The sequence below is a fragment of the Notothenia coriiceps genome, unplaced genomic scaffold, assembly GCF_000735185.1.
Source record: "Notothenia coriiceps isolate Sejong01 unplaced genomic scaffold, NC01 NC01_scaffold00007517, whole genome shotgun sequence".
Taxonomy (NCBI): Eukaryota; Metazoa; Chordata; class Actinopteri; order Perciformes; family Nototheniidae; genus Notothenia; species Notothenia coriiceps.
The window spans coordinates 125,818-150,227 of NW_011340218.1; the positions used below are offsets into that span (position 1 = coordinate 125,818).

The following is a 24,410-nucleotide window of genomic DNA, read 5'->3' on the forward strand; positions in this document are numbered from 1 at the left end:
AGAGTGTCTGCGGGGCGGGGCTCGGACTAAGGACTGTTTAGAAGCAAAACTTTAGCTCTACACGTTTGTAAAAACACCAACAAACAATGGACAGGAAACAGAATCTGAACCGCAACGAGACCTTCTCCTTCGTCAACCCCTGGATCAGATATTTTCTCTTCTTCTTCAGCTTTCTATTCTGGGTAAGTACAGTTCTACTGTTGAAAGATTACTTCTGACAAAAACACAGAGGTTATGTATATTCTCTCATAAATATGACAAGCTATTATGGAATTGTAGCTTTCCAAAAAAGTCAGACCTGCAAGAACAAGGAGGGCAAAGGAAAAAAAGGAAAAAGCTTACAAATAATAAATGAACAAATATAATTCAGATAGTATCCGTAGCTGCAAACAGCATGAGCACCCTGCCACCCCGCTGATACCTATTTTAAGTTTACTACAGTTATATATGGACTCAGGGATTGCTCATACATCAATGTAGCATATGGTGAGTTGTGCATTCAGATCAGATGAGCCCTGAATCAGGCTGAACTCCAAAACGACTGGTCTCTGTGTAGGCCTGCTGCTAGTCTGCATCTGAATGTTTCTGTTTTTCTCATACTGCTACTTTTAGGCAGTTATTGAATGTAGGCTGCATTGTTTCACATCATGTCTGCACAGATATGTTGTTCATATTATATTCAGTAGTGCATGTTGTCTACCCGGGGGGTACATGTTGTTGAAGTTACAAAGGGAATATGTAAGGATTGTGGAATGACTAACCTAATTTGAACAACAATAGTAATCATTAACAATGTTAAATTCCATACTCTTTCAGACCACATTCATTGTTGGAGTACTTATAGCTACAGTATATGTATGATATGAAAAGGAATTGGTTTAAGATCAGTATGTCATAAAGTCACCAGATTTCATTTTATAGTTTTTCATAATAAGGTCCAAAAACTCACAGTATAGATCGGTATAAATATTCATAGTGTCATAAAATATCATGAAAAAATGATAGCATAATAGATAAATAAAATGTCATGACAAAAATCATAGTATTGTATGCCATGAAGAAGTCATGAAAAAGTGTAGCATTATACTGTATTGCTATGATGAATACAAATCATTGTCTTGTATGTCATAAAAAAGTTTTTTTTTTAAATGATACAGTATAGCATTCAATAGTAGTATCATATATAAAATATGACGTCATGACAAAGTTATAAAGAAATGTTTGTGATTATATCATTAAAAAGTCATTAAAAAGTCAATAAAAAGTCGCAGTGTAGTATTTTACAAAATAAGTCATAGTATAGTCTGTCAAGAAAAGTCACAAAAAAGTAATAGAAGTCAATAAGTCCACATTCTAAAAAAACATTCACGGTATATAGTTAAGTGTGTCCAAAAAAAAGTTGTAGTACAGTATGTTGACAAAAGTCATAATATAGTGTGTGGAGAAGAAGTCCTAGTATACTATATCATACAGTATTGTATGTCGAAAGATATAAGGTCATAGTTTTGTATGTGGAAAAAAAGTCATATTCTAGAATGTCCCAAAGAGTCAAAGAGTCAAGAGTCAAAAACACAATAAAAAAAGTAATTTAAAAAGTAACTAAAAAGATATGAAAAAAGTTGACATATAAAGTCATAGTATTGTAGGTTGAAGATATAATGAAAAAAAGTCATGGCATAGTAAATAAAAAACTATGAAAATTAGGCATTGTATAGTATGATAGTTTAGTAAATTGAAAAAGTAATTTAACATTTTTGTCAAGTATACCATGAAAACATTGATAGTACAGTATTTTAAAAAAAATGGAAAACGTCAAGTATACGATATCAAATAAAGTAATTTGATATTGTATACTTTGACTTCATTGTATGCATAAAATAGGAAATATGAAAATTAATGGAATGTGGAAGAAAGTCATAATATAGTTTTTGAAAATATCATAGAGAAGTTGTAGCATAGTTTGTTGGAAATATCATAAAAAATATGTAGTACAGTTGAAGAGGTAATTATATAGAATTTCAAAAAAGTAGTGATACTATTATATGTTGAAAATGTCATGTTAAACTATTTCATTACAAAGTATTTGTATATTATGTTCAAAATATCATAAAGTCAAACAAAGAGAACCTCAACAAATATGAAAAACAAATAATAGTATATGCATCAACAACATACACCTTTATAACATAAAAGTGTTTAACAACCTCTAGATAAAAAATCCTATCAAATGCACACATTTGAAATTTGACGGATGGCGCCATTGAAGCGTCATGTGACAGACTTGAATGGAACATCCGATATACAAAGGGTACAAAGTATACATTAGTACAGGCTCCACTGCGTAGTGTGACTGAGTAGGAGACAACCAGGACTGCTAGAGGAAGAGAGGAATGCATAGGAGACACACCCCTGCAGCCATTAAACCATCCATAGGGCCCTATGATCATCATCTGAAGTTGCTTACACACAACACACACACACACACACACACACACACACACACACACACACACACACACACACACACACACAGTCTATAGCACATGCATGCTGCCACCCGTACTCACATAAATACACACAGTTGCAAACTGACACACTCCTACACAACAGAGAATATCTGTTAAGAAACAAACAAACAAACTGTGCTTTCAAAAATCTTAAAAACACTTCAGTTCTAAAGAAAATGTCGATCTTTATGGTTTGTTCTGCTATTGTCTCCCAAGTCAGATTATTGATACAAAAATGTGCAGGGGATAAAACAAACCAAAGTGACACGTAAAATAATGGGCTGCACGTGAATGGCTGCTGATTTAAAATTACCTTTTTCATAGCAATTTATTCCATGTACAGTACAATGGATTCTCCCAACTTTCATTGATTCCAATTCAGACTTGTAAAACAGAAATTAAAAAATTAAAAAAGCTTTATTTGTACAGGCTTAACAAAAGGCATTTGTTATGCAAACAAGCATACATACACAATTAGTAATCGGGAGTCATTGTTTGTGAATCTGGAAGCTACAGATAAAAGCCAAGCCATGCATATTGTTATTTAAAGTGAGAAAAACAATCAAGAATAGGAGGGAAATTAGTCCTGACAATTCAATCAACAGGAAATTCTAATTCCACCTACGTTCCACCCAGTGGAGGTTCTACGGGGTGGCACGGGGTGGCAGCTGCCACCTCAGAAAAATGCCTTGCCACCCCAGCTGCCACCCCATTTGGCAGCTTTGTTTTAAAAGAAAAGTTGTGGCTCATCGGACATTTATGAGAGAAAATTTCTAATGTCCGAGTGCAAGTGAATGCAGCACCCCTGGCCCAAGCTTGGAAATATGATTGGCGGCGATTTCATTTGAACGGGAGGACAGCGCAAAACGAGAAGCATTTCGGATACAAGTAATAATAATAATAATGCATTTTATTTATATAGCGCTTTTCACAACTCAAAGACGCACAAAGGAATGAGGTATTTGCGGTCAGGGTATGGCTGGGGTAGGCTACAGCCATACCAATAAATGGTTTAGCCCCACCATGAAAAATAATGTTAAAGTAAGCAAAATACACACAGACTAAAACGGGTTTTTGGAAAACTTTGTCCCGTAGTGATTGTTCTTAATAGGAACATCTTTGATCATGTTTCTGGCCTAGGGATCTAGACAAATATTCTGAGTGCAAGTGATGCAGCACAAGACGCGAACCTTGTAAGGCGTGCTCATCCCCTGTCGGGAGTGATATGCTGATTGTCGGCGAATATCATTCACTGTTACTTGGACAGCGCAAATATTGTACTTGTTAAACCTCATATTAGGATTACGTTATAAAAGCAGTTGTCTATCAGTAGCGTGAAGCGGGGATACTCGTAACTATATGGAGAATATGTCTTTTTTGAACCACGTATTTAAACATGTAAATTATTTTCCTGCTTAAAGTGTGTGTTTGTTGTATTAACATGACGTCATAATAGGAAATGGCTCCCTTATGCAGACTGCTCAATCATTTCTGCCACTAGAATGAATGTGAGTTGTGAGGGCACATCCTGATGTGCCTGTCCCGCCTGTGGCGACTGCACCAGAGCTTTTTAATTTGTCCCGCGTGGTGTGACCATGTGCCGCGATTTACGGGGTGGCGCAGGGTGGCAGCTGTCAGCATTCCAGGTAAGTGCCTTAGGCACACCAGCTGCACCACTCTTGGACAGAATGTTATGAATAGATAAGTTTTGTCGCTCAGGTATGACTTTGTTGAGAGGAAAATCTATTAATGATTGTGATTGGTACATGACATGCAGCACAAGACGACGAGCTTGTTAACCCCTCCTTCCAATCTGGAAGACTGAGCTTGTAATACGATTGGCGGCGATTTCAATTCAACAATAGCGCAAAAACGAAAGCATTTCGACATACAAGTTGACAGTAAGGACAATGTAGGTATTTACGGTCAGGGTATGTGAACTGGGGTAGGCTACAGCCATACCAATAAATGGCTTAGCCCCACCATGAAATGATGTTAAGTAAGCAAAATAAAGTTTCCAACTCGCGGAGTAAATTGCACAGACAGCAGTAAGTAAGATTGATTTCAGTAGCCACTTGTCTGGAAATACCGAAGACTAGAAACAGTTGTGAATACTTTTGTCACGTAGTGATCGTCTTCTAAATAGAACATCTTTGATAATGTCTTCTGGCCAATCAGAATCACGATAACGGCGTGGTGTTGTTGCAGGAAGTCCCGACGGAGAATACTTTTGCTGTAGTACATCTCTATATACATCGGTACAACTATAAGACCCCACGGTTTGATGATTGATAGGTGTGTGGGCTGTCTTTCATTTTGACACACAGAACAATGGGGGCTATCCACCCTTATCCACAATGTAAAGTAATTCACACAGCCCTCTTCTCTCTGTGAGGAGCAGCAGGTTCAGCTTTCAGAACAAAGTAACAAAAAACTAAAATGGCATTCATTTTTTAAAATACGTCGTGTAGTAATATATATTTATTTGTTTTTCTTCTCAAGAGAGCACCAGAATGTGTATTTGATGTTAGTATTTCAAAAAATCTCCTGGGGGAGAATCCCCCCAGACCCCCCTGCAGGGGTTGGATTTTCAACTCTTTCACCTGTGGGGAAATTGCAGGATTGGCTCCAGGTCGCCCTTTTTATTTACTACAAGACAAATGTGCCTTTTTATTTCATACAGTTCAATTTGGATTGAGACAGGGAAATAATCAAGACCTCACGCGTGGCGTTTCACTGTCAAGGGGAGCGTGTATGTAATTACATTGCAAATACTGATTTGAACCCCACCACTGTATGGGTTAGCCCTACCATAGATTACCCAACACAAATACTCTGGCGTCTAATATGACAGAGAAGAGCCTGTCAAGTTTGGCTGTACTCAGCATTGAATCAAAACGCACCATAGCTTTAAATCTTAATAAGTTTGTGTGGCGTTTTGCTGATCAAGATGGTAATCGCCACATTCAGCTGTTATAGACATGCCAACTTGATGCTCTGCTCACGGATGAGTCGATGAGAATAATAAACAGTTTAAAAAGATGACCTTACATGTGTAAATATATGTTTCTTCTTTGTGGGGGTCTGCCCCCAAAAAACAGTTTCAAGTCCTGAGAAAGTCAAATAAGACCCTGTGTAAAACTTCACTGCCCAGCCAAAAAAAAGTAACCACTTTGATTTAACTAGGCCAGTAGGTAAGGGCATTCCACTGGATAATAACTGCAACGATGTATATGTTTTAGCTGAATACACTTTTTTTTTTAACCCTAACTGATGCAGTTAGTCATTTCTTTAATGTTTGTTCTTTCTGATGTAAAGTCAAGGTTGTAACTGTTTGCAATGAAGTTGTGGGGCGCTGAACTGTTCCTTTGATTCTTTTGAATTATGATAGTAATTACTGGTCTTTCAAATTTGAATGAGGGTGAGCAAGCATCTTGAGGAACGTTCATCATTAACTCCTCCAAAAAATATAGTTTATTTAATAATAACACTGAATATGTGAATCATAACATGATTGACAGCTGATAGGAATAATATGATTGTTAATATTATCATATTCATACAGACACACATCGATGAGACAGTTAATTAATGTACTTATTGCAGCAGTCTGCATATTTGGTACCCCTGCTGGTCTAAGAGTTAAACCAACTCATTCAGTTAAAATTCATTAAATTACGTGTGCCACCTTATATATTTATATTTAAGGCTTTACTGATGTGCCACAATAATGTCACCTAATGTTATTGAGTTAAAATATAAATATTGTTGCTTTCCAAGTTAACATTGATTGATATGACTGCGATTAAATCAGCATATACTTCTGCCAGGGGATGCCACCCCTGAAATTCTCCTGCCACCCTCTTGCCACCCCATGAATATTTGTCTAGATCCGCCCCTGGTTCCACCCTTTTTGCTGTTTCATTGTGTTGCGTCTGTCAGGTTGCGTTCACGTCCTCTGCAGTTTTACAACAAACTCTACAGCAGCACCATTATACAGCAAACACACCGGCCTGGGTGCTGTCACTGCTCTGAGACCTCATTAAAAGAAGGTATTCTCCCTTTCATCCAATGCATGCACGCTGTGGGCAGCTGCTGTCTCTTTTGTGTTCAATATTTCATACAGAAGGAGCTTTTTTTGCCACTGTAATGTCATTTCCCATCTTTTTAGAAAAGCACAGAGAATATCTCCTGCAGCTTGACACCCTGAACTCCTCGTGCTCACGCCATCTCTTGCTTTCTCGCCCTCTCTCATCTTCACTCTGTTTTTTTATCTTTCTTTCTATGGGTTTCTGCTGTTGTAGTTTAGGACACTTTAGAAAATAAATATAACCTGTTTTTCGCATTCACTGCTCATTAAAGCTTCTGGTTGCCATTGCTTTCTATCCAAGGTCAAGAACCACTTTGGGGAGATTCAGACAGAAGAGTTAATGTCAAATACTGAAGAAAGACGTTTTTAATTCTCAAGGCCAAAAAAACGAGTCCTCCACTTTAAGTGCCCCCAAAAAAATCCTTGAAATTCAAATGATTAAAGCCGAGCTCCATATGTTTTGTTATTTCTTTCCCACTGACATCCATCTGTCTTTTTTTACCGCTCACACATAAACTGCCGCTGTTGACACGGCTTCAGGTGCTCTGCCGACTCAGCACCAGGGGAAAGGCTCACCGGCGCTAATCTGATCACACCTGTTCTGGTGCGACAGTGCAAATAAAACCTGTTCAAAACAAAGACAGCTCACTAAAAGCAATATCTTTTTCTTGAAAGCTTCCAAATGTGAAAATAAAGAACGGGCCAGAACAATTATTCTTCAATAACCGCTGCATTGTCTAGAATTGTAAAGGGAGAAATAGAGAATTTGCATAAGGTTGCTCAGGGAAAGACAACATTAGTAGTTTAAAGAGCTTTAGAGGAGTTATTAAGCCATTTTCTATTCATTTAGACAAAACTGAAATATCAAGGAGAAAGGGAAAAATCAAGGTTTAACTTCTTATTCGACTATTTGCCATTTAAACAAAGTGTTTTAATGTTATGTTTCCTCCTTTTTCCAGGCTTTCTCATTGTTAATTGTTGCCATCGGGGTGTATGTTAAAGTCCAGAAAGCTACAGGTACGTACAGGACCGTTTTCACACATTCTGCTACATACAAATTCACTTTTCCACACATAAATGGCTTAATATAATCTGTTTCAACTACTGAAAGGGATTTCTTATATTACATTTATCTCCTGTGATAAACTGTTCCTCCTCCGTACATGATGGTCTCTTGAGCTGTGCTTGTGGGAGATGGTGTCCTCCTTTAAGTGCACACCGGAGGAGCAACCCCAACACAAGACCATCATTTTTCACATTTAGTGGGGTCAGCAAGTATTTATCTGTATCCTTATTTTACCTTGTAATATGCAGATGGACAACATAACGGATTAACCTGGCCTCATCACACTGATTACACAGCTGCACCATGAATAATCCGTGACAGATCATTTATATTTTAAATGAATGAAGTCAGCCAGTGTGGGAAAGGCGCTTGGGAAAACAAAAATAAGGGTGTGGGAGAGAGAGAATTCATTTGAACATTGTTAGAAAACAGAGAAATGAGGAACAGGGAAGAAACTGATGGTAGGAAAGTAGTCCGATATCTTAACAGGAGCTGTCTCTCTGCCAGACACGGTGCGGGACACGTTCCTGATCGACCCGGCTGTGATCCTAATCGTGGTGGGGGTGGTCATGTTCTTCATCACTTTCTGCGGCTGCATCGGAGCCCTGCGAGAGAACATTCGCCTCCTCAAGACAGTAATAGACATAACAGACACTAACTCATCCAGATCCAAGTCGTAAATCTCATGTGTGACAACAAATCTGACAGTTATGATCCCGTCTGAGTCAGGACATTTTTTTAAAGATGTGTCTTTTTTTTCTAGTTCTCCTTCACCCTGACGTTTCTCTTCCTCACCCAGCTAGCCATATCCATCATGGGCTTCTTCTATTCTGATCAGGTACGCGTCTCTTTCCTGAAATGCTGTGGTCTAGCCTAGTTATTCTGTAGTAGAGTCACTTTAAAGGTCCCATTTGGTCCCCAGTTGTTTTCCACAGTGACACCATCAACCACGAATACACCTGAGCTCCATTGATTTCGAGTATTTTTTACCGGCTTTTGGACATTGTTTGCATTTGTAAACTACAGTGAATGAAACTTAACACTGCAAAGCATCTGAACCCGCAGGGGAGATGTCTGAGCCACACAGCGTGCACAAAAGAAAGTAAACACATATACACAGTACAACGGTGGAAATCAGTGTTTGTGTCTGCCAGAGAAGAGATGAAAGCACCCAATTTGAGCTGTAGTAGGGCCTACAATTACATTTCAGTGCACTTTTAACTTTGCCGCAGGTCGGAGCAGCCCTACCAATAAAGTTGAAAAGAAGATATCATATTAGACTCAAATGGCTATCATGTTTGGCATGCTTGTGGAAAAGAGCTTCTTTTTTTTTTGAAGGAATTCAAAACTTCCTTCCCTCCTTGTTGCTCAGTGACATGACCTCCTGTTTAAACTTGCTAGAGATGAGGTTCTCTAACTGGACAAGTATACCAGGATTTGGGGAACCTTTGGGGATTCATGCAGGCGTTTGTCCTGAGAAACCGCACACTATTATACAACTAACTGACTCCATGTTTCTCTCTTCATTTATTTTCGGCCCCTAATGACTGTTCTTGGTTTCCTCTGGTTCCTGAAAATTCTGTTGGATTTTGTGTTGCATCATACATATGCATGTTCAATCAACCAACAGCTTGTTCTGTAAATGCGCTAGGCCATTTATTATTGAGATGGGTGTCGAGGTTTAGGGTTTTGCTTGTTCTTTTTTACCTCTTTTTTTTTCTTGTGTATGCATTCAAGAAAGAGGGGGACAAAATGGAAAGAAGATCATGAACTGCCTGCCGGCTGCACTGTCCCGCTTTGAACTGGTCTCTGTATTTGATTTGAGCAACTGTTATCTCATCAACTTCATGATTTTATTGTTTTTTTTTCATTTTTTAAAGCCACAAACCATTCCGCGTACTGCATTACCACTCTCACACTGAAATGTTACTGACGTGCAGGCGAGAACGCTGTTTTACCACAACACAAATTACAGTAAAACCATTGAGGAGAAAATATAATGATCATTTTTAACGATGAACTCTGTTGTGTGGAACAGTCGTGTGTTCTCGGTCAGAGAGTTTATAGCTGCAGGAGGGAAATTAAAACAATGATTACAGCCAGGGCTCTCCGAGTGCCCTTCTGGTTCAGCAAACATTGAACCCAAAGACGATCAGAGCTCCAGTGAGCCAGACTTCTTTTTCTTCAGAAAATGAAGGCAAATGGTAGAATCACTATCTATACTTTTTGTTATCTACATCATTCACATCTTTGACCCAATATACTTGCCATAGCTATCAATGGTAATTATCTGTGGGTGTATTCACTTTAATCTCTTGCACAAAAACAAAGTTGTGGATGGTGGAGAGACAGCTACTGAAATATAAAGTTAAACCAAATTCTTAACATTGATGTACATAATGCAATGTGTTGATTGACATATGTTCAAATCAAATCAAGTTTTATTTATATACCACATTTATAAACGATTTTTGGTCGAGCCAAAGTGCTGGAGATATAATAAAAATAGCCTACAGTAGAGACACTTTACAGCTAATACAACAGCACAGATTGTTCAGAATATCAGTATGAAAAAAACGACACCCTCTATCCTTAGATCCTCACATTGTACAAGGAAAATCTTCCAGAGAAAACCCACAGTTTAAAGGGAAAAATGGGAGAAACCTCAGGGAGAGTAACAGAGGAGGGATCCCTCTCCCAGGACGGACAGACGTGCAATAGATGCCGTGTGTACATTGAAAAGATTATACATTTTACAGCATAGGTAGTCCAAATGTTAGGAAATGCATGTGTCTGTAATAAGAAGATGAATCTTAGAATCAGTAAGAAGAAGAGGAAACAATGAATACATCCCTAGGCTAAGGTTCAATTTACTCTATGTCTCAGAGCGAGGGGGCTTCCAGGATCAGGCAGTCTGGGGCTTGTTGCCATGCTCAAGGACACCTCAGCAATGCCCCGGAGTCACACTGGCACCTCTCCAGACACCAGTCCACACTCTGTCCTCATTCCAATCTGGATATGAACCAGCGACCTTCCATTTTCCAACCTAAGTCCCTACCAAATGTGTTCATTACATGCACACTAATTGCAAAAACATTGCAAAATGCAATATTGCAATCCAAATGGCTTCATCTAAATGAGTTTTATAAACCTCAACAGGAACAATTACACAGTTTTTAACAAGGAAAATAAACTAATTTAGAGATAGTAAAGAAAACATTTTGTGTGGAGAATTCATTTCCCTATCCTTTTAGGAAACAATAAGGATTGTGTAACCCCTGTTGGTGGTTCACTTCACTGAAATAAAGTAACCATGTCTTTATGAAAACGATGAATGTATAGTATGTGGATTCCTGTGTATTTGTATACCAGTACACAACCGCAGTGATTGATTTGGAGGCATAAGGGAAGCAAAGGATTTCCCCTCTAGCATCCACTTATCTCCTACAGTAACATCCCATTAGGGCTCTTCTGGGAATGAAAACACAATAGCCAGTGGTGGCGTCGCTCCCTGACATCAGTGTGTGTCGAGGTTCCTGCTGCCTGGCGATACCTCTCCTCTCCCTTGTGTTCTCTGTCAGAACTCGGACTGCCTGCTGCTAAACAGAGCAGTTTAACAAGCCTCCCAGCATCCTTCCTTGCTAAATGATTCAAATGCTTCGGCACTTCAAAGCGGAACGAAATGTTCCATTTCAACAGATCCCTGGAAGGAGACTTTGGCACCAATGACATGAGGAGGTGTGACTTGAGCTCCGAGGCTCACGATCGTACACCACCACGTGAAAAGACAAGAGAGAGGGGAGGAGGGCAGGGTGAAGGGGTGGGAGAGAATGCTGGATAGATGCTAACACAATTTAGTGAAACAACTTCAGGATAAAGATTTTGGGCTATTTTGATACAGTTTTCGGTATTTGTTAATGTAACCTGTTCAGACGCAGGATTTAATAATAAGAAGAATTCAGAGGGTTAATGGAACTGTGCTCAGAAGTTAATTTCAAGCTTAATGACATTTTAAAGTTCAGCGGATCATTAGCATACAGTGTTCCTATTAGCATAATTTACATCTGAACTCAGTCTGTACAACCGTGGCCTTGTTTTTTCTTAAGGATGGAGGAAAAATACATTTTCTTACACTCAAACTAAATAATTAAAAATGAATACCATGGAAAATGAAGACTAAATAAATAAAGTAGCGCGCAATGTTAACGTCTCAATCAATCTCATCTCGTTTGAAATCTTAATTATTCAAACAAATCAATGTTAGTCATTTATATTTCATCTGGGTTTTGTTTCTCCAGCTCAAGTGGAGCTGATGAAAAATTACCACATTATAATATCAAATGGGCAACTTCAAGCAATTATGTTCTGCAGTGGAAACAGCCGGAACCTGCTCTAGTTGGTATGCACCGTGTACATTGATCTCAAAGGCACGAATGATTTTTATTATGGTCGTTATTCTATACTCCCATTGCAGCAGTTCCTGCTCCGCTGCCACCTTGGCAAGTTGCATTCCACAGGATGCATAACACAACGCAAACAAGAGGATGTTATGTGTCCCCCTTAGACATCTATTATTATTATTATTATTTATGTTTATTTTCACAGGCACAGATACAGAATCGTAGAATATTCACTGATGAGACTAATGTTGCATATCAAACGGTTATAGCCTAAAAGCTCATTTGTAGCGTATATCCCTGGTTGGCATTTTATAATACATTTGCAGTGCAAAGCAACATAAATATTGTAAATGCCATTTAAAATGCCTGTATATCAAATCCAAAGAAAAGCCCCAAGATTAGCGATAAATACATGCCTGATCACTCTCGAGTCGGTTTAACTTGGATATGAATGATCCTATGTATGATCCATTATTAATTGTGTGAGGATTTCAACGGCATCTGTCTAAAAGGTGTGTTCACAGAAAGACACTTCAAGTAATTAAAAGGAGCCAGAAAACCTCAAGAGGTTTCACCGTGTCACCGAGCACACATTTGTAGACAAGTTCAACACTGGCAATTTTAATGAAGTTATTAAAACGATTAAACTTCTTTAGTACATGTGGAAATGAACGCTATAATTCTCTCTCTCCCCCCTCTCTTAGACCCGGGATGCTATGGGAAAGTTTGTGAAGAAAGCCATCGTGCACTACAGGGATGACCTGGATCTGCAGAATCTGATGGATTACATCCAGAAAGAGGTGCTCTGGACAATGCCTTTTAGCTGGAGTGTCTTTACTTGTGTCTTTAGCTATCCACATCACACACATCTTCAAATTGATCTGTAAACCAGTAAACCACAAGAAGAAACCACAGAGCTGCATGCTTGTTCTTTTGGCCTTGGTTGAGGAATTTCCACGTGAGAGGCTACATGTAACATACAGTTCCTGTGCTCTGCGGGGCTCCTCCTGCGATATTCCTCCTCCATCTGCACACACTAGCACACTTTGGAAGCCTGGGTTTCCCCATGGGAGAAGCCCAGACTGGCAGGATGTACAGATTAGAGCAGGACCACAAGTCTACATTTAAACCTATGCTGTGTGCTGTCTCTGTTTTTCTCAGTTCAAGTGTTGTGGGTGGAACAACTACACAGACTGGTCTTGGAACCTGTACTTTAATTGTACTCATGAGAACCCCAGCACGGAGCGCTGTGCTGTGCCTTACTCCTGCTGCACTCCTGTTCCTGGAGAGGTGCGTGCTTCTCTCTGTATGAGATACACAGCGTGGACAAAGCCTTATGGAAAAGTGATAACTGTAAAGTGATTTAAAAGCACTGCTGTAAAGAAGCCTTGATGTTGAATGCCAGTTAGTGTGTAGAGGAATGTCTTAGCTCTAAAAAGGACAGGTTTCAGAGGAATGTGAAGCTACTAATGAGTCCCAAGGAGCTCAGTCTAAGGACGTATAGATGTATCTGTCACCAGGGAAACCCTGTGTGTAGAAGTATCAGACTCTGAAACTGCACTTAAAGTTTAACCTTTACCACTTACTGGCAGAAAAGTATACAGCATGCTATGAAAGAGTTGTCGTAAATCCACTTACAGAGATTACAACTATTACATATTATTCTTTTGATTAATGTGAAAAAAGAAAAAGTTGAATGCTTCTTGCTTGTTTAAATGAATGTTAAATCGACTGATTTTTTTTTACGTTATTCACAACTGCCATGTAAGGGCAAAACTAAATAAACTCCCCTCTCAAGAGGACTAACATAAAATGTCAGGCTGAATTATAAAGTGAGACGAAATGACAAAGTATATTTCATGATTATCAGGCTTAATGAGCATCCCTACAGCAGTTAGTGTTACAACTCATTTATATACACAGGTAGACAAATACATAGAAAAGATACCTAAAACAATCTTGAATAAGATTCCAAAAAGACACATTTAGAGTTGCTCGAATTTAGCTCAGAGTCTACAATTACAGATACCATTTATAAGCTTGGCATTGGATGTGTGTCACAAAAGAATAAGTTATGTATTTATTAGGGCTGTCAGTCGATTAAAATATTTAATCGCGATCAATCGCATGATTGTCCATAGTTAATCGCAAATTAATCGCACATTTTGTATCTGTTCTAAATGTTCCTTAGAGGGATATTTTTCAAGTTTTCAATACTCTTATCAACATATGAGTGGACAAATATGCTTTATGCAAATGTTTTTTTATTATCATTTGAACAATGACAAATATTCTCATGAATATTAAACACAACAACCTCTCAACATTAAAAATGTTTGCCTCAATTCAACCTGGAACCTCTCCGACAATACAAAGTGTGTGTGTGTGTGTGCGTGTGTGCGTGTGTGTGTGTGTGTGTGTGTGTGTGTCTGTGTGTGTGTGGAGACTGATGGATCGTTGGAGCTATGTGCAACTCAAGGCATATGCTCGAACAGGAGCTGCCTGGACGCTGCAATTATGTTGCGCGCACTATCCGTGCTGAGTGTGCTGACTTTTCGTACAATGTCCCACTGTCTGGCTACCTGCATAAAGTCAAGTGCTCGGCACAGTTGTCGGCGAAATGTCGCTCGACTCGCTCCTCTGTTTTCATTGAAACAGCTCCATATATCCGTTAGCGCAGCTAGCTAGCACCAGATGCTAACAACAACAATACACGTAAGATGTGCCCGTTCTCTCTCGCTCGCGCCACACATACACACACCCTCCCGGTCTTCCCGATGGCCTGTCGGGGCCTGCCGGTGAGCGTGGAAGTGTGGTCTGCCGCAAGCGGACGGCAGGATCGGGGCTGTCTGCATCAGCTTGTAGATGGTATTTTAAACTCGATGCGCTCTGAATCTACGGGGCGGCCGAGGACAAAAAATGCATATGCGTTTATCGCGTTAAAATAATTAGTGGCGTTCATTTTTTGACTACATCTGTAAGGACAAACTCCTACTAGTACTTTCTTTTTCTTCGGGTGATATGCCATGTTCTGTGGAACTGATCTGACAATGACCAACACTTTCTCCCTCGCAGGCAGCATACATGAAAGGTTGATATGGCCGAGGACAAAAAATGCATATGCGTTTATCGCGTTAAAATAATTAGTGGCGGTCATTTTTTTTGCTGTTAACGCGTTATTAACGCATGTGCCCTAGTATGCCTTGAGGTGACATCACCATGACTACATCTGCAAGGACAAACTCCTACTAGTACTTTCTTTTTCTTCGGGTGATATGCCATGTTCTGTGGAACTGATCTGACAATGACCAACACTTTGTAGCAGGTTGGCAGCAGTGATTTCAAATTGATCCCTGTTTCATGAAGGTTTGTCACACAGCCAGCCGCCTTCCATGCTATAACAAATTAAATGTGTGCAGATAAGGATGCATGCTGGTGTTGTGTCAAATTATGCACCCCCATCATGAAATGCACCCCTTGTCACGGGAACGCGCATTTGTAAATGAAACGTTAAGACCTTAAAACGATATAATGAATTAAAGACCGGAGGGGCTGATGCAGTGCTGCAACCTGCTGGCCTGAAACTGCATGACTGCTTCAGGGTCATTTTGTCATTAAATTAATGTAGTTGTATTGCTCGCTTGCAGTCTTTTCCTGTTGTTTTCTCCAAGTCTCTACAATTAACAAAACTCTCCCTAGGCTGTAACAATAGTTCATATATTTGTGAATTTAAAATAACATGAGAGATGTGGAATGTGTGAAAGCATCTTATGAATACATTTACATTGTTTAAACAACAAGAAGGCTAGTCTCTAAAACGTTTTCTGTCTCTCTGTCCTTCGCCTTTGTCCATGTGGTGTACAGACGGTGGTCAACACTATGTGTGGGTTTGGGGTTCAAACCCAGAAATACCTGGAGGCAAACAAGTTAATCTTCCCGTTGGGCTGTGCCGGCAAAGCGGTGTTGTGGATCGAGTCTCATCTGTTGCTAGTGGGGTCCCTTGCCCTTGGTCTAGCCTTGCCTCAGGTAACAACACGATTTTTTTGCCACTAATTGGCAACATTTAATTGCCATCAGTAACCTCAGACAATTCTGGGTTGGAATGGCTTTAGTCTTATTTTAAATAAGCTTCCACACACAAACGCACACACACACAAGTCGATATAGGCATCAACTGGAGGCTCACAGGATTGAGCGTGTAGCGATCAACATATTGACGAGATGTGCTCCCTCAGAGACTTCCATGGTGCATTTGGACGAGGCAGCTACGTAGTCCAAGCAGCAGTCCATCAATCAGGACCCTGAACCTCTCCTGAAGTAACATGGTAGAAAAACTGCCCTGCACAAGTTGGCTCACATGAGAACCTTGTAGAGAAGAGGGGAAAAAAACCTAATAAAAATCTGACTCTAAAAGAAACCAAGCTTAATCTGAAGCCATTGGGACAGATCTGATTTAAAATGGAGGGTTATACCTAGACAGCAATAACTAGGCACAATGGGACGATGAATTTTTAACTGCACATTATTCATTTATTGCAGTGTTCTAGGCCGAAAGCTCAGGTTAATGTGAGACCGAGGTAGAGGTCTGCGTGTGATAATGTAAGATTATGTGCCTAAGAAAAGAAGCAAACTGACGATTCCCTCCTCTCACCAAGCACCGCTGCACAACACCTCAAATCACCCCACATTAAGTGCTCTTGATAAGTCAAGTCAATAGTTCTATTGGCATGAAATGTAATTAGCACCTATCAAAAAGCTGCTTCTAAATAATTAGTACAATTACTTATCAAACTGATTCAGCCACAGTGTGTCACATTGGATTCTCCCACAGTATGCAGCTTTGCCACTAGATCTTAAGTCTGATCTCTGTGTCTCTGATATCTGCTGATTGGGTGCCCAATGATCCTGTTAACAGGGAAGCATGTGAATTACCCATGAGTCCTGTCAAAACAATTTCACTAGTTTTCCAGTTTGCTTTGTTGTGCAGGAAATCTGATGACTGAGCTTTCTTATTTTTTGTCATCCAAACTAAACACCAACAAGACACATTTAAATCAAACCTGTAATTATTGGAAAGCTTTGTTAAAAGCTGTTTGCCACTGATAGTGTTTTCTCGCTGTGAGAAACACTTTGATATCAGCCTCTATTTGACGTAAGTGTGAGGGACCTTGAGACGCTCGGCACAGCCTGTAGTTTCAGAGAATCTGTTGTGTAATGTAAAGCGCTGCTACTGTCCTCCAGATTGCAGGCATCGTGCTGTCCCAGATCCTGATCTCTCAGATCCAAGATGAGATTACCTCAGTGTTGTGAGAGCGGGCCGGCGCAGAGGAAGAGGAGGGAGGAAGAGGAGGGAGGAAGAGAACATACAGTGCTCTACTCAGCTCGTCTGACGCGCGCAAGGACATCTTTTCTCACGGCTATTGTATCACTGCAACGTTTGAACACATGAAACATTCTGACCATGCTGCTGCCTAAGAGTGGGGTGCACAAGTAGTCATCACAAGCAGAGTGCAAATGAGTGTATATTTATTGGTTTTTTGAAGATGCTTTTTTATATTGACTTTCACATGACGATTATATTTCTGAATAACTTGTAAATGTAATGTTTGCTTATAAAATATAAAACCAGGTTAGTTAAACAGATCAGTATTGATTAGAGAGATAACATAATCATCTCAGAGGATATAAGGCTATTGATCATGCAAATTAGCAACTTTGTTTTATATAAGCTCGTAAACTTAAGAAATGTGTTATAAAGCTTAATCAAGCTTAATTAAGAGTTTCCTTAAGCTAACCCAGTGGTTCTCAAACTTTTTCTGTCAGGCCCCCCCTTTGGAGAAAAAGTCGGGCCCCCCCAACACAAATAGTCAGGCTCAGTGGCGGCGCCAGAGATTCTATTTTGGGGGTGCTGTGGGGTAGCTTGATACTCAGGTATCATTAGCGTTTAATTAGCGTGTAAAAGCATAGACAGATTTACAGAGGATACTCCTAATAAAAAGTTCAAAAGTTATGGAGAATAGGTTGTATACTCACTGTTTATACGAAATTACGTTTACGAAAAAAAATAATGAGTAACTTGTTGACTGTTTTAAGAGTATCTTAGTCAATTTGGTGTTGTTGGAGACTTGTAATTTTTGAACTAAAGTCGGAGTTAAGTTGACCTGGAGAGGCTCGTTATGTTTTACACACAGCGACACACACGCACGACACGCACACACACACACACACACCGCACAACACAACACACACTACACCTCTACTACCTAGCAACCTCGATGACAGTTGAGTCCGTATAGTGCTTGTCACCGGACAAGGACCCTGCGACGTTAATACAACGCGCGTGATACGGCACGACTCCACACGACTGAAAGAGCGCGAATGTGTGAGCGGTGACAGACCGATGTGACGTATTTCCAGTTCACGAGCCGTGTCAACCAGCCGCTTTCGAGGCGAGCTGAGCGAGGAGACAAAGTAACTTTGTCGAGGTATATTAGGCAATCGCCGTCGATCGATCGTGGTCTACGATTGTTGTTGTTATTTGATTCTACACGGGCAAGAGTAGAGAGGCCAGCCGGTGTGTATGTGTGTGAGGGCCAGAGACGGGCTACCGGCAGCCCCGACGGCCACTCGCACTTCACACCAGACGGCGTTCGCCTGGCCGTCCTTAGGCCCGCACAGGACGTAGTCGAGCGATCTAAACCATAAAATTATGAGCTACCGCGAGACTTAGATGCAGCCTCGACCGACAGCGGCTCCTTTCTTTTATTACGTGATACGCAAATATAGCGACAAATTTTATTAATCACCGCAAGTAAAAACTGATGTAGACATTCCTGTTTGGGATGATCATTGGATAAGAAAAAGAACGCCCACTATACGGTACAAGACACCTTGACAGGTGTTTATGGTTGTGGAAAGAGGGAGACGTCCAGTCGTATGTACTTTCCAACTATACGCTGAATTTCTCAGAATCACTCGGTACTCGTTCCAAGTAGCCCACTAAACTTTGTCTTGTTTGCTTTAGTCTTATATATATTATTGTTCTCCTTTACACGATTCGATGCTTTTGACGTAGTTTGTTTTTTGTTGATGTCATTTCGAATCCAATTGATTTACTATTTTGTACGATTAGAGGTTTTATATCACGACAGGGCTATACGAACCGGATGCTATTGGACTCGTTGGAAACAGTCGCGTCTCCAACCGTCGTCACTTAAAGTTTTAACCTTCGGTACAAAGTTACTTCCAAACAGTGTGTACGTCGGGAAAGGTACGTTGATTGTTTTAATTTTACACACGTCTATTCTTACGTACGACCACCAACACAGTTTAATACGTGGGGGTAGTACTTTCACGTGAGGGAACAGTGCCCTTGCGCGTAAACATTTATTTGCAATTCTGGAATTTTGCTTATTACTTCCAACTTTCTGGCCTCCCCGACTACGTCCGACATTTTTGGACGACCGGACTTGACGTACTGACGAAGTTCCCCAGTAAAACAGTAGAATTTAATTAGCATCAACATAACGAGCGAACGTCAGAAAAGGAACAACAAAAGAGGTTCAGGAGATGTTAATTTGTTTTGAGAGGGACCGACATTGTTTATCAAGTATATAAACACTTATTTTATTGTACTCTCTAACCTTCAACACTTTCGTAGAATACTTATGTAAAGTAACAATTTGGTTGTTCTTCCGATCAGAGATATTTGCAAAAAGACAGAGAGACAGGAAGCGAAAAAGGTACACCACATGTCTGCCACCAGTTGTGATACACACCCAAACCCCAAGTTTGGGTCTTTACTGGACCTCCGTTGTTCAATTAGAAGGGGCAACCCGGACACGGCCGTTTCGCCACAACACCTTAGTCAGGAGCTAGACAAACGATCACCCATGAACGGGAACCAGGATCGGAACGAGTCCATTGTTGTGCTTAAAAAAAACGGTGATTACCGTTCGTAAATTAACGGTAGTCATTGAAGTCTGTTAAGGACCCAACCTTACCGAAATAGAATAAAATTTATTCGAAGGTGTCGTGTTTGCGTGTGTGTGTTCGAGCTATATGCCGTAGTTGACCTCCGAGTGTCCTTAACCGCACATCGCTAGTTGTATAACCTGCTCTACACGAGGAGTCTTCTGAAGGTACCACGTAAAACCTGCTCCGTCGGATGCATAGGTTCGTCGATCAGGTAGTAGTCCTGGGACTTGGAGAGGATTCATGCTACCATCTTTTTGACGGGACGGGGGGTTCAACCGTGTGTACTCATTGGAACATCTCTTCTCCCTTTTTTTGGATTATTTTTAGGGACTGAGATTTCTTTGGGTTCGATTAGGGACTTCGGTAACCCTGTCTAGACTAAATTTTTACCTCCCAATATGATCTGTCGTTATTGATCCGTGTTACCTGCTACTTAAAAATTGACGTGTAATAGTAAAATAACCGTCACAAGATCCGGCTTTCGAGTCAATTACACTCTGGGCTTCCATCTCCAGACGCACACTATACATTCTAATACCGGATTCTTTTTGCCTTCGTTTGACTGCTTAAGGGAGGAGAGGTGGTTCGTGGCGACGTGTGTGGAGTTTAGTGTGGGTGTAATGGTCACGAGACTCACTTCAGTTCAGTTATCAAGATAACCGTACCTTTACATTAATCGTGGATAGTTTTTCGCGAAGATTATTAATCATGTTTAATCGATAGTTTGACTAAGTCGGTGTCACACCGTGTAACCTAGAGCGGGTTGTCATAGTCGAAACGGTGATCTAGAATTCAGACTAGAGACACAGAGACTATAGACGACTAACCCAGGGTTACTAGGACAATTGTCCCTTCGTACACTTAATGGGTACTCAGGACAGTTTTGTTAAAGTGATCAAAAGGTCAAACGAAACAACACGTCCTTTAGACTACTGACTCGAAAGAATAAAAAACAGTAGGTTTGATTTGTGGTTGTTCTGTGTAAATTTAGTTTGGACATTAATAACCTTTCGAAACAATTTTCGACAAACGGTGACTATCACAAAAGAGCGACACTCTTTGTGAAACTATAGTCGGAGATAAACTGCATTCACACTCCCTGGAACTCTGCGAGCCGTGTCGGACATCAAAGTCTCTTAGACAACACATTACATTTCGCGACGATGACAGGAGGTCTAACGTCCGTAGCACGACAGGGTCTAGGACTAGAGAGTCTAGGTTCTACTCTAATGGAGTCACAACACTCTCGCCCGGCCGCGTCTCCTTCTCCTCCCTCCTTCTCCTCCCTCCTTCTCTTGTATGTCACGAGATGAGTCGAGCAGACTGCGCGCGTTCCTGTAGAAAAGAGTGCCGATAACATAGTGACGTTGCAAACTTGTGTACTTTGTAAGACTGGTACGACGACGGATTCTCACCCCACGTGTTCATCAGTAGTGTTCGTCTCACGTTTACTCACATATAAATAACCAAAAAACTTCTACGAAAAAATATAACTGAAAGTGTACTGCTAATATAAAGACTTATTGAACATTTACATTACAAACGAATATTTTATATTTTGGTCCAATCAATTTGTCTAGTCATAACTAATCTCTCTATTGTATTAGTAGAGTCTCCTATATTCGATAACTAGTACGTTTAATCGTTGAAACCAAAATATATTCGAAGCCATTTGAATTCTTACACATATTTCGAATTAAGTTCGAATTAATTCTCAAAGGAATTCGGATTGGGTCACCAAGAGTTCTAAATAGACAGTCCGGGGTGGAAACCCTTTTTCAGCCCGGGGGGGTTGTGTTTATCAGGTCCGAGTCACCGCCGCGGTCTCTAAGATAAAAACCCCACGACACTCCCGAGAGACGTAGTCTGCTAGGCAGTAACCCCTCAAACCGGAGTACCGAAGCGCGAGGTGGTCTTCTGGAGACGTCTTTCTCTTGTCGTGTTTCTGTATTTGTGTCTAAATGTCTCTGTTCGACCTTCGACTGGACTAGTTATTACTTTCATATTGTACCACATGTCCGTCGCCGACTACCAATGTATTTCTCTCGTATGCCAAACATATCTTTCGGTGATTTCTTTTCACCTCACCTGCCGCCGGGGATGTCTCTGAGACGACATAGTACTACTTTAGGTTACGAAGTTTTCAAGGAAGAACACAGAGGATACTAGAGTCGTCTGGAAGTATACTTTCGTAGTTCAGGGACAACACGTAATGGAAGGTTCAAAGACTACCACGAATAGGAGGCTAAAGTACCGACGTACTTATTCGTCAACTAACTTCTGTAGGGAGACACTTGTTGTCAACTCTTTGGGTAATCATTTGTCATTGTGATGGGAAGAAGTCGGGACATGTATATCAGAAACATGGGAAAACACGAAATGACACATACATGCGACAACGTGGATACCCTTACGAAAAGACTTGTGTTTCTTGTAGTTTAGGTGATTCAGGTAGTGTCTAAGTAATAAGTATGTAACGCCATGTAGGAGTGTGACACACCACACAAGTACCTGACTTTCCGAGAAAACGTCTCACAAGAAGTGAAGACCGGATAACGTGTTATTGTCCCTAATTGAGTTCTTTTGTGTTATGTCATACTAGCTATTATAGGTTTCTTTTTTGTTTCTTTCACAGTTCCGANGTAAATGTAATGTTTGCTTATAAAATATAAAACCAGGTTAGTTAAACAGATCAGTATTGATTAGAGAGATAACATAATCATCTCAGAGGATATAAGGCTATTGATCATGCAAATTAGCAACTTTGTTTTATATAAGCTCGTAAACTTAAGAAATGTGTTATAAAGCTTAATCAAGCTTAATTAAGAGTTTCCTTAAGCTAACCATTGGAGATCAGATTCATATGTTGCTTTATGTGTTGTGCACGTTGGGAACTGCCATGCTCATCTTGATCCGTCTAGATGTGAAGGGCCAGAGCTCTCTGCATCAGACGATCCGTCATTGGGGAGTTTGGCCTCATGGCTTCGCGCTCCACCAGAAGACCTCTGCAGAAAGAGAACAGCACAAAGACATAAACACAGATTTACAGAGACAAGCTGGAAGCTGACCTGATCAATAATGAAAGTATAACATGGTGTACAGGCAGCGGCTGATGGTTACATAAAGAGAGCATACGGTTTGTATAGAAAGCCACTAAAGAAAAGTGGAGTGGACGGCGGCCCCTACAGAGACTCTGCTGTATCATGATGAAATCCAATGCTTCAAAAGTTCCTTCTTGTGTCTCCTATGATCTCAGCAGACCTTCATATGAAAGCATCAAGTCCCTGTTGTGCATTACCTTCCAAGTTTCTGATGGTGCTTATCCTCCGATTTCATGGCTGCATGAATAAGCAGTTGATTGAAGACATCCCTCTGTGAACAACAGTTGAGAAACCCATTAGTAAACAGTAACACTACCCTTCTTCAGCCCTGTACATATAGTCTTTGTACCCTTTTGTGCTTTACTGTGTATGTACGCTGTTGCACCTATGGGAATGCTTTTCTGAACACAAAGAACATCAAATCCACTAAGTCCATCACAGATTCATTATTCATACATTGCGGTACATCCTCACACTGTGTGGTGTGTTCATGGACTGAAAGGCTCTTTTGCAGAGTGTTCTTCACTTCTGGCCTATTGCACAATAACAGGGATTAACTCAAGAAAACACAATACAGTATGATCGATAATATCCAAAGAAAAAACAAAGAAAGTGTCAAGGCTGTACACTTTTCAAAAAGAATAACTGTTTGGTTTTGGTTTATTCTTATTTGCCTTGAGCTTACTATATGAACCCCTTCCTGTGGGACCTTACCTGTGCATCGCTGCCACCCATATTGACCAGGCGGTAGCGTATCGGCAACAGAAGGTCCACGGTGCGATTGTAGTTGCCCCGGTCGTACTCCATCATGGCCTGACACATGGGTACACCGATTGTCCGTCCCATCTGATGTTGCAGATTGACCCCTGGCTCTCTGTGAAGGAAAAGAGAGGTTAACAACTAGAGAAAACATATTTCATAGCATAGCTGGAAGGATAAAGGTCCCATGTCATGCTTTTCCAGTTGTTACCCGTCCCCTTGTGTGTTATGAAGGTTTTTATGCATTTAAACGGTCTGCAGAGTCACAAACCCTCAAAGTACACCCTGCAGGGAGTAAAACTCTAAAACAGACCTCCCCAAAACGCCTCGTTGGAGATTACTCATTCTCTTCCTGGGTACTCTGACATGGGGATACCCAGAGGCCACACCCTCTGCCAGCCTTTCACGAAACAAAGCTTCCCAAACCTTTCAGCGATTCATGCCGGATATGTACAGCGTAGGGCACTGAAGAACGATGCTGTTCCTACTTTGTTTGGACCAGTGGGAGAT

The 24,410-nt window shown here is 40.5% G+C and overlaps 2 protein-coding genes across 2 annotated transcripts in view; one reads left to right on the forward strand and one right to left on the reverse strand.

Moving 5' to 3' along the window:
* On the forward strand, positions 1-17,858 carry tspan33b (tetraspanin 33b). Its single transcript, XM_010769567.1, has 8 exons — positions 1-182; positions 7,557-7,614; positions 8,171-8,298; positions 8,427-8,501; positions 12,768-12,863; positions 13,225-13,353; positions 15,928-16,089; positions 17,305-17,858. Exons 1-8 carry the CDS (start codon positions 87-89, stop codon positions 17,371-17,373), a joined length of 813 nt encoding a protein of 270 aa, XP_010767869.1. The 5' UTR covers positions 1-86; the 3' UTR covers positions 17,374-17,858.
* ttc38 (tetratricopeptide repeat domain 38) overlaps positions 17,573-24,410 on the reverse strand; it is a 14,668-nt gene continuing 7,830 nt past the window's right edge. Inside the window, exons 8-11 of the mRNA XM_010769569.1 lie at positions 23,856-24,015; positions 23,339-23,412; positions 22,694-23,045; positions 17,573-17,667 (exon numbers count right to left, since the gene is read on the reverse strand). Coding sequence (XP_010767871.1) covers positions 22,958-23,045; positions 23,339-23,412; positions 23,856-24,015 — 322 coding nt within the window. The 3' untranslated portion in view covers positions 17,573-17,667; positions 22,694-22,957. The remainder of the gene's footprint in view (positions 17,668-22,693; positions 23,046-23,338; positions 23,413-23,855; positions 24,016-24,410) is intronic.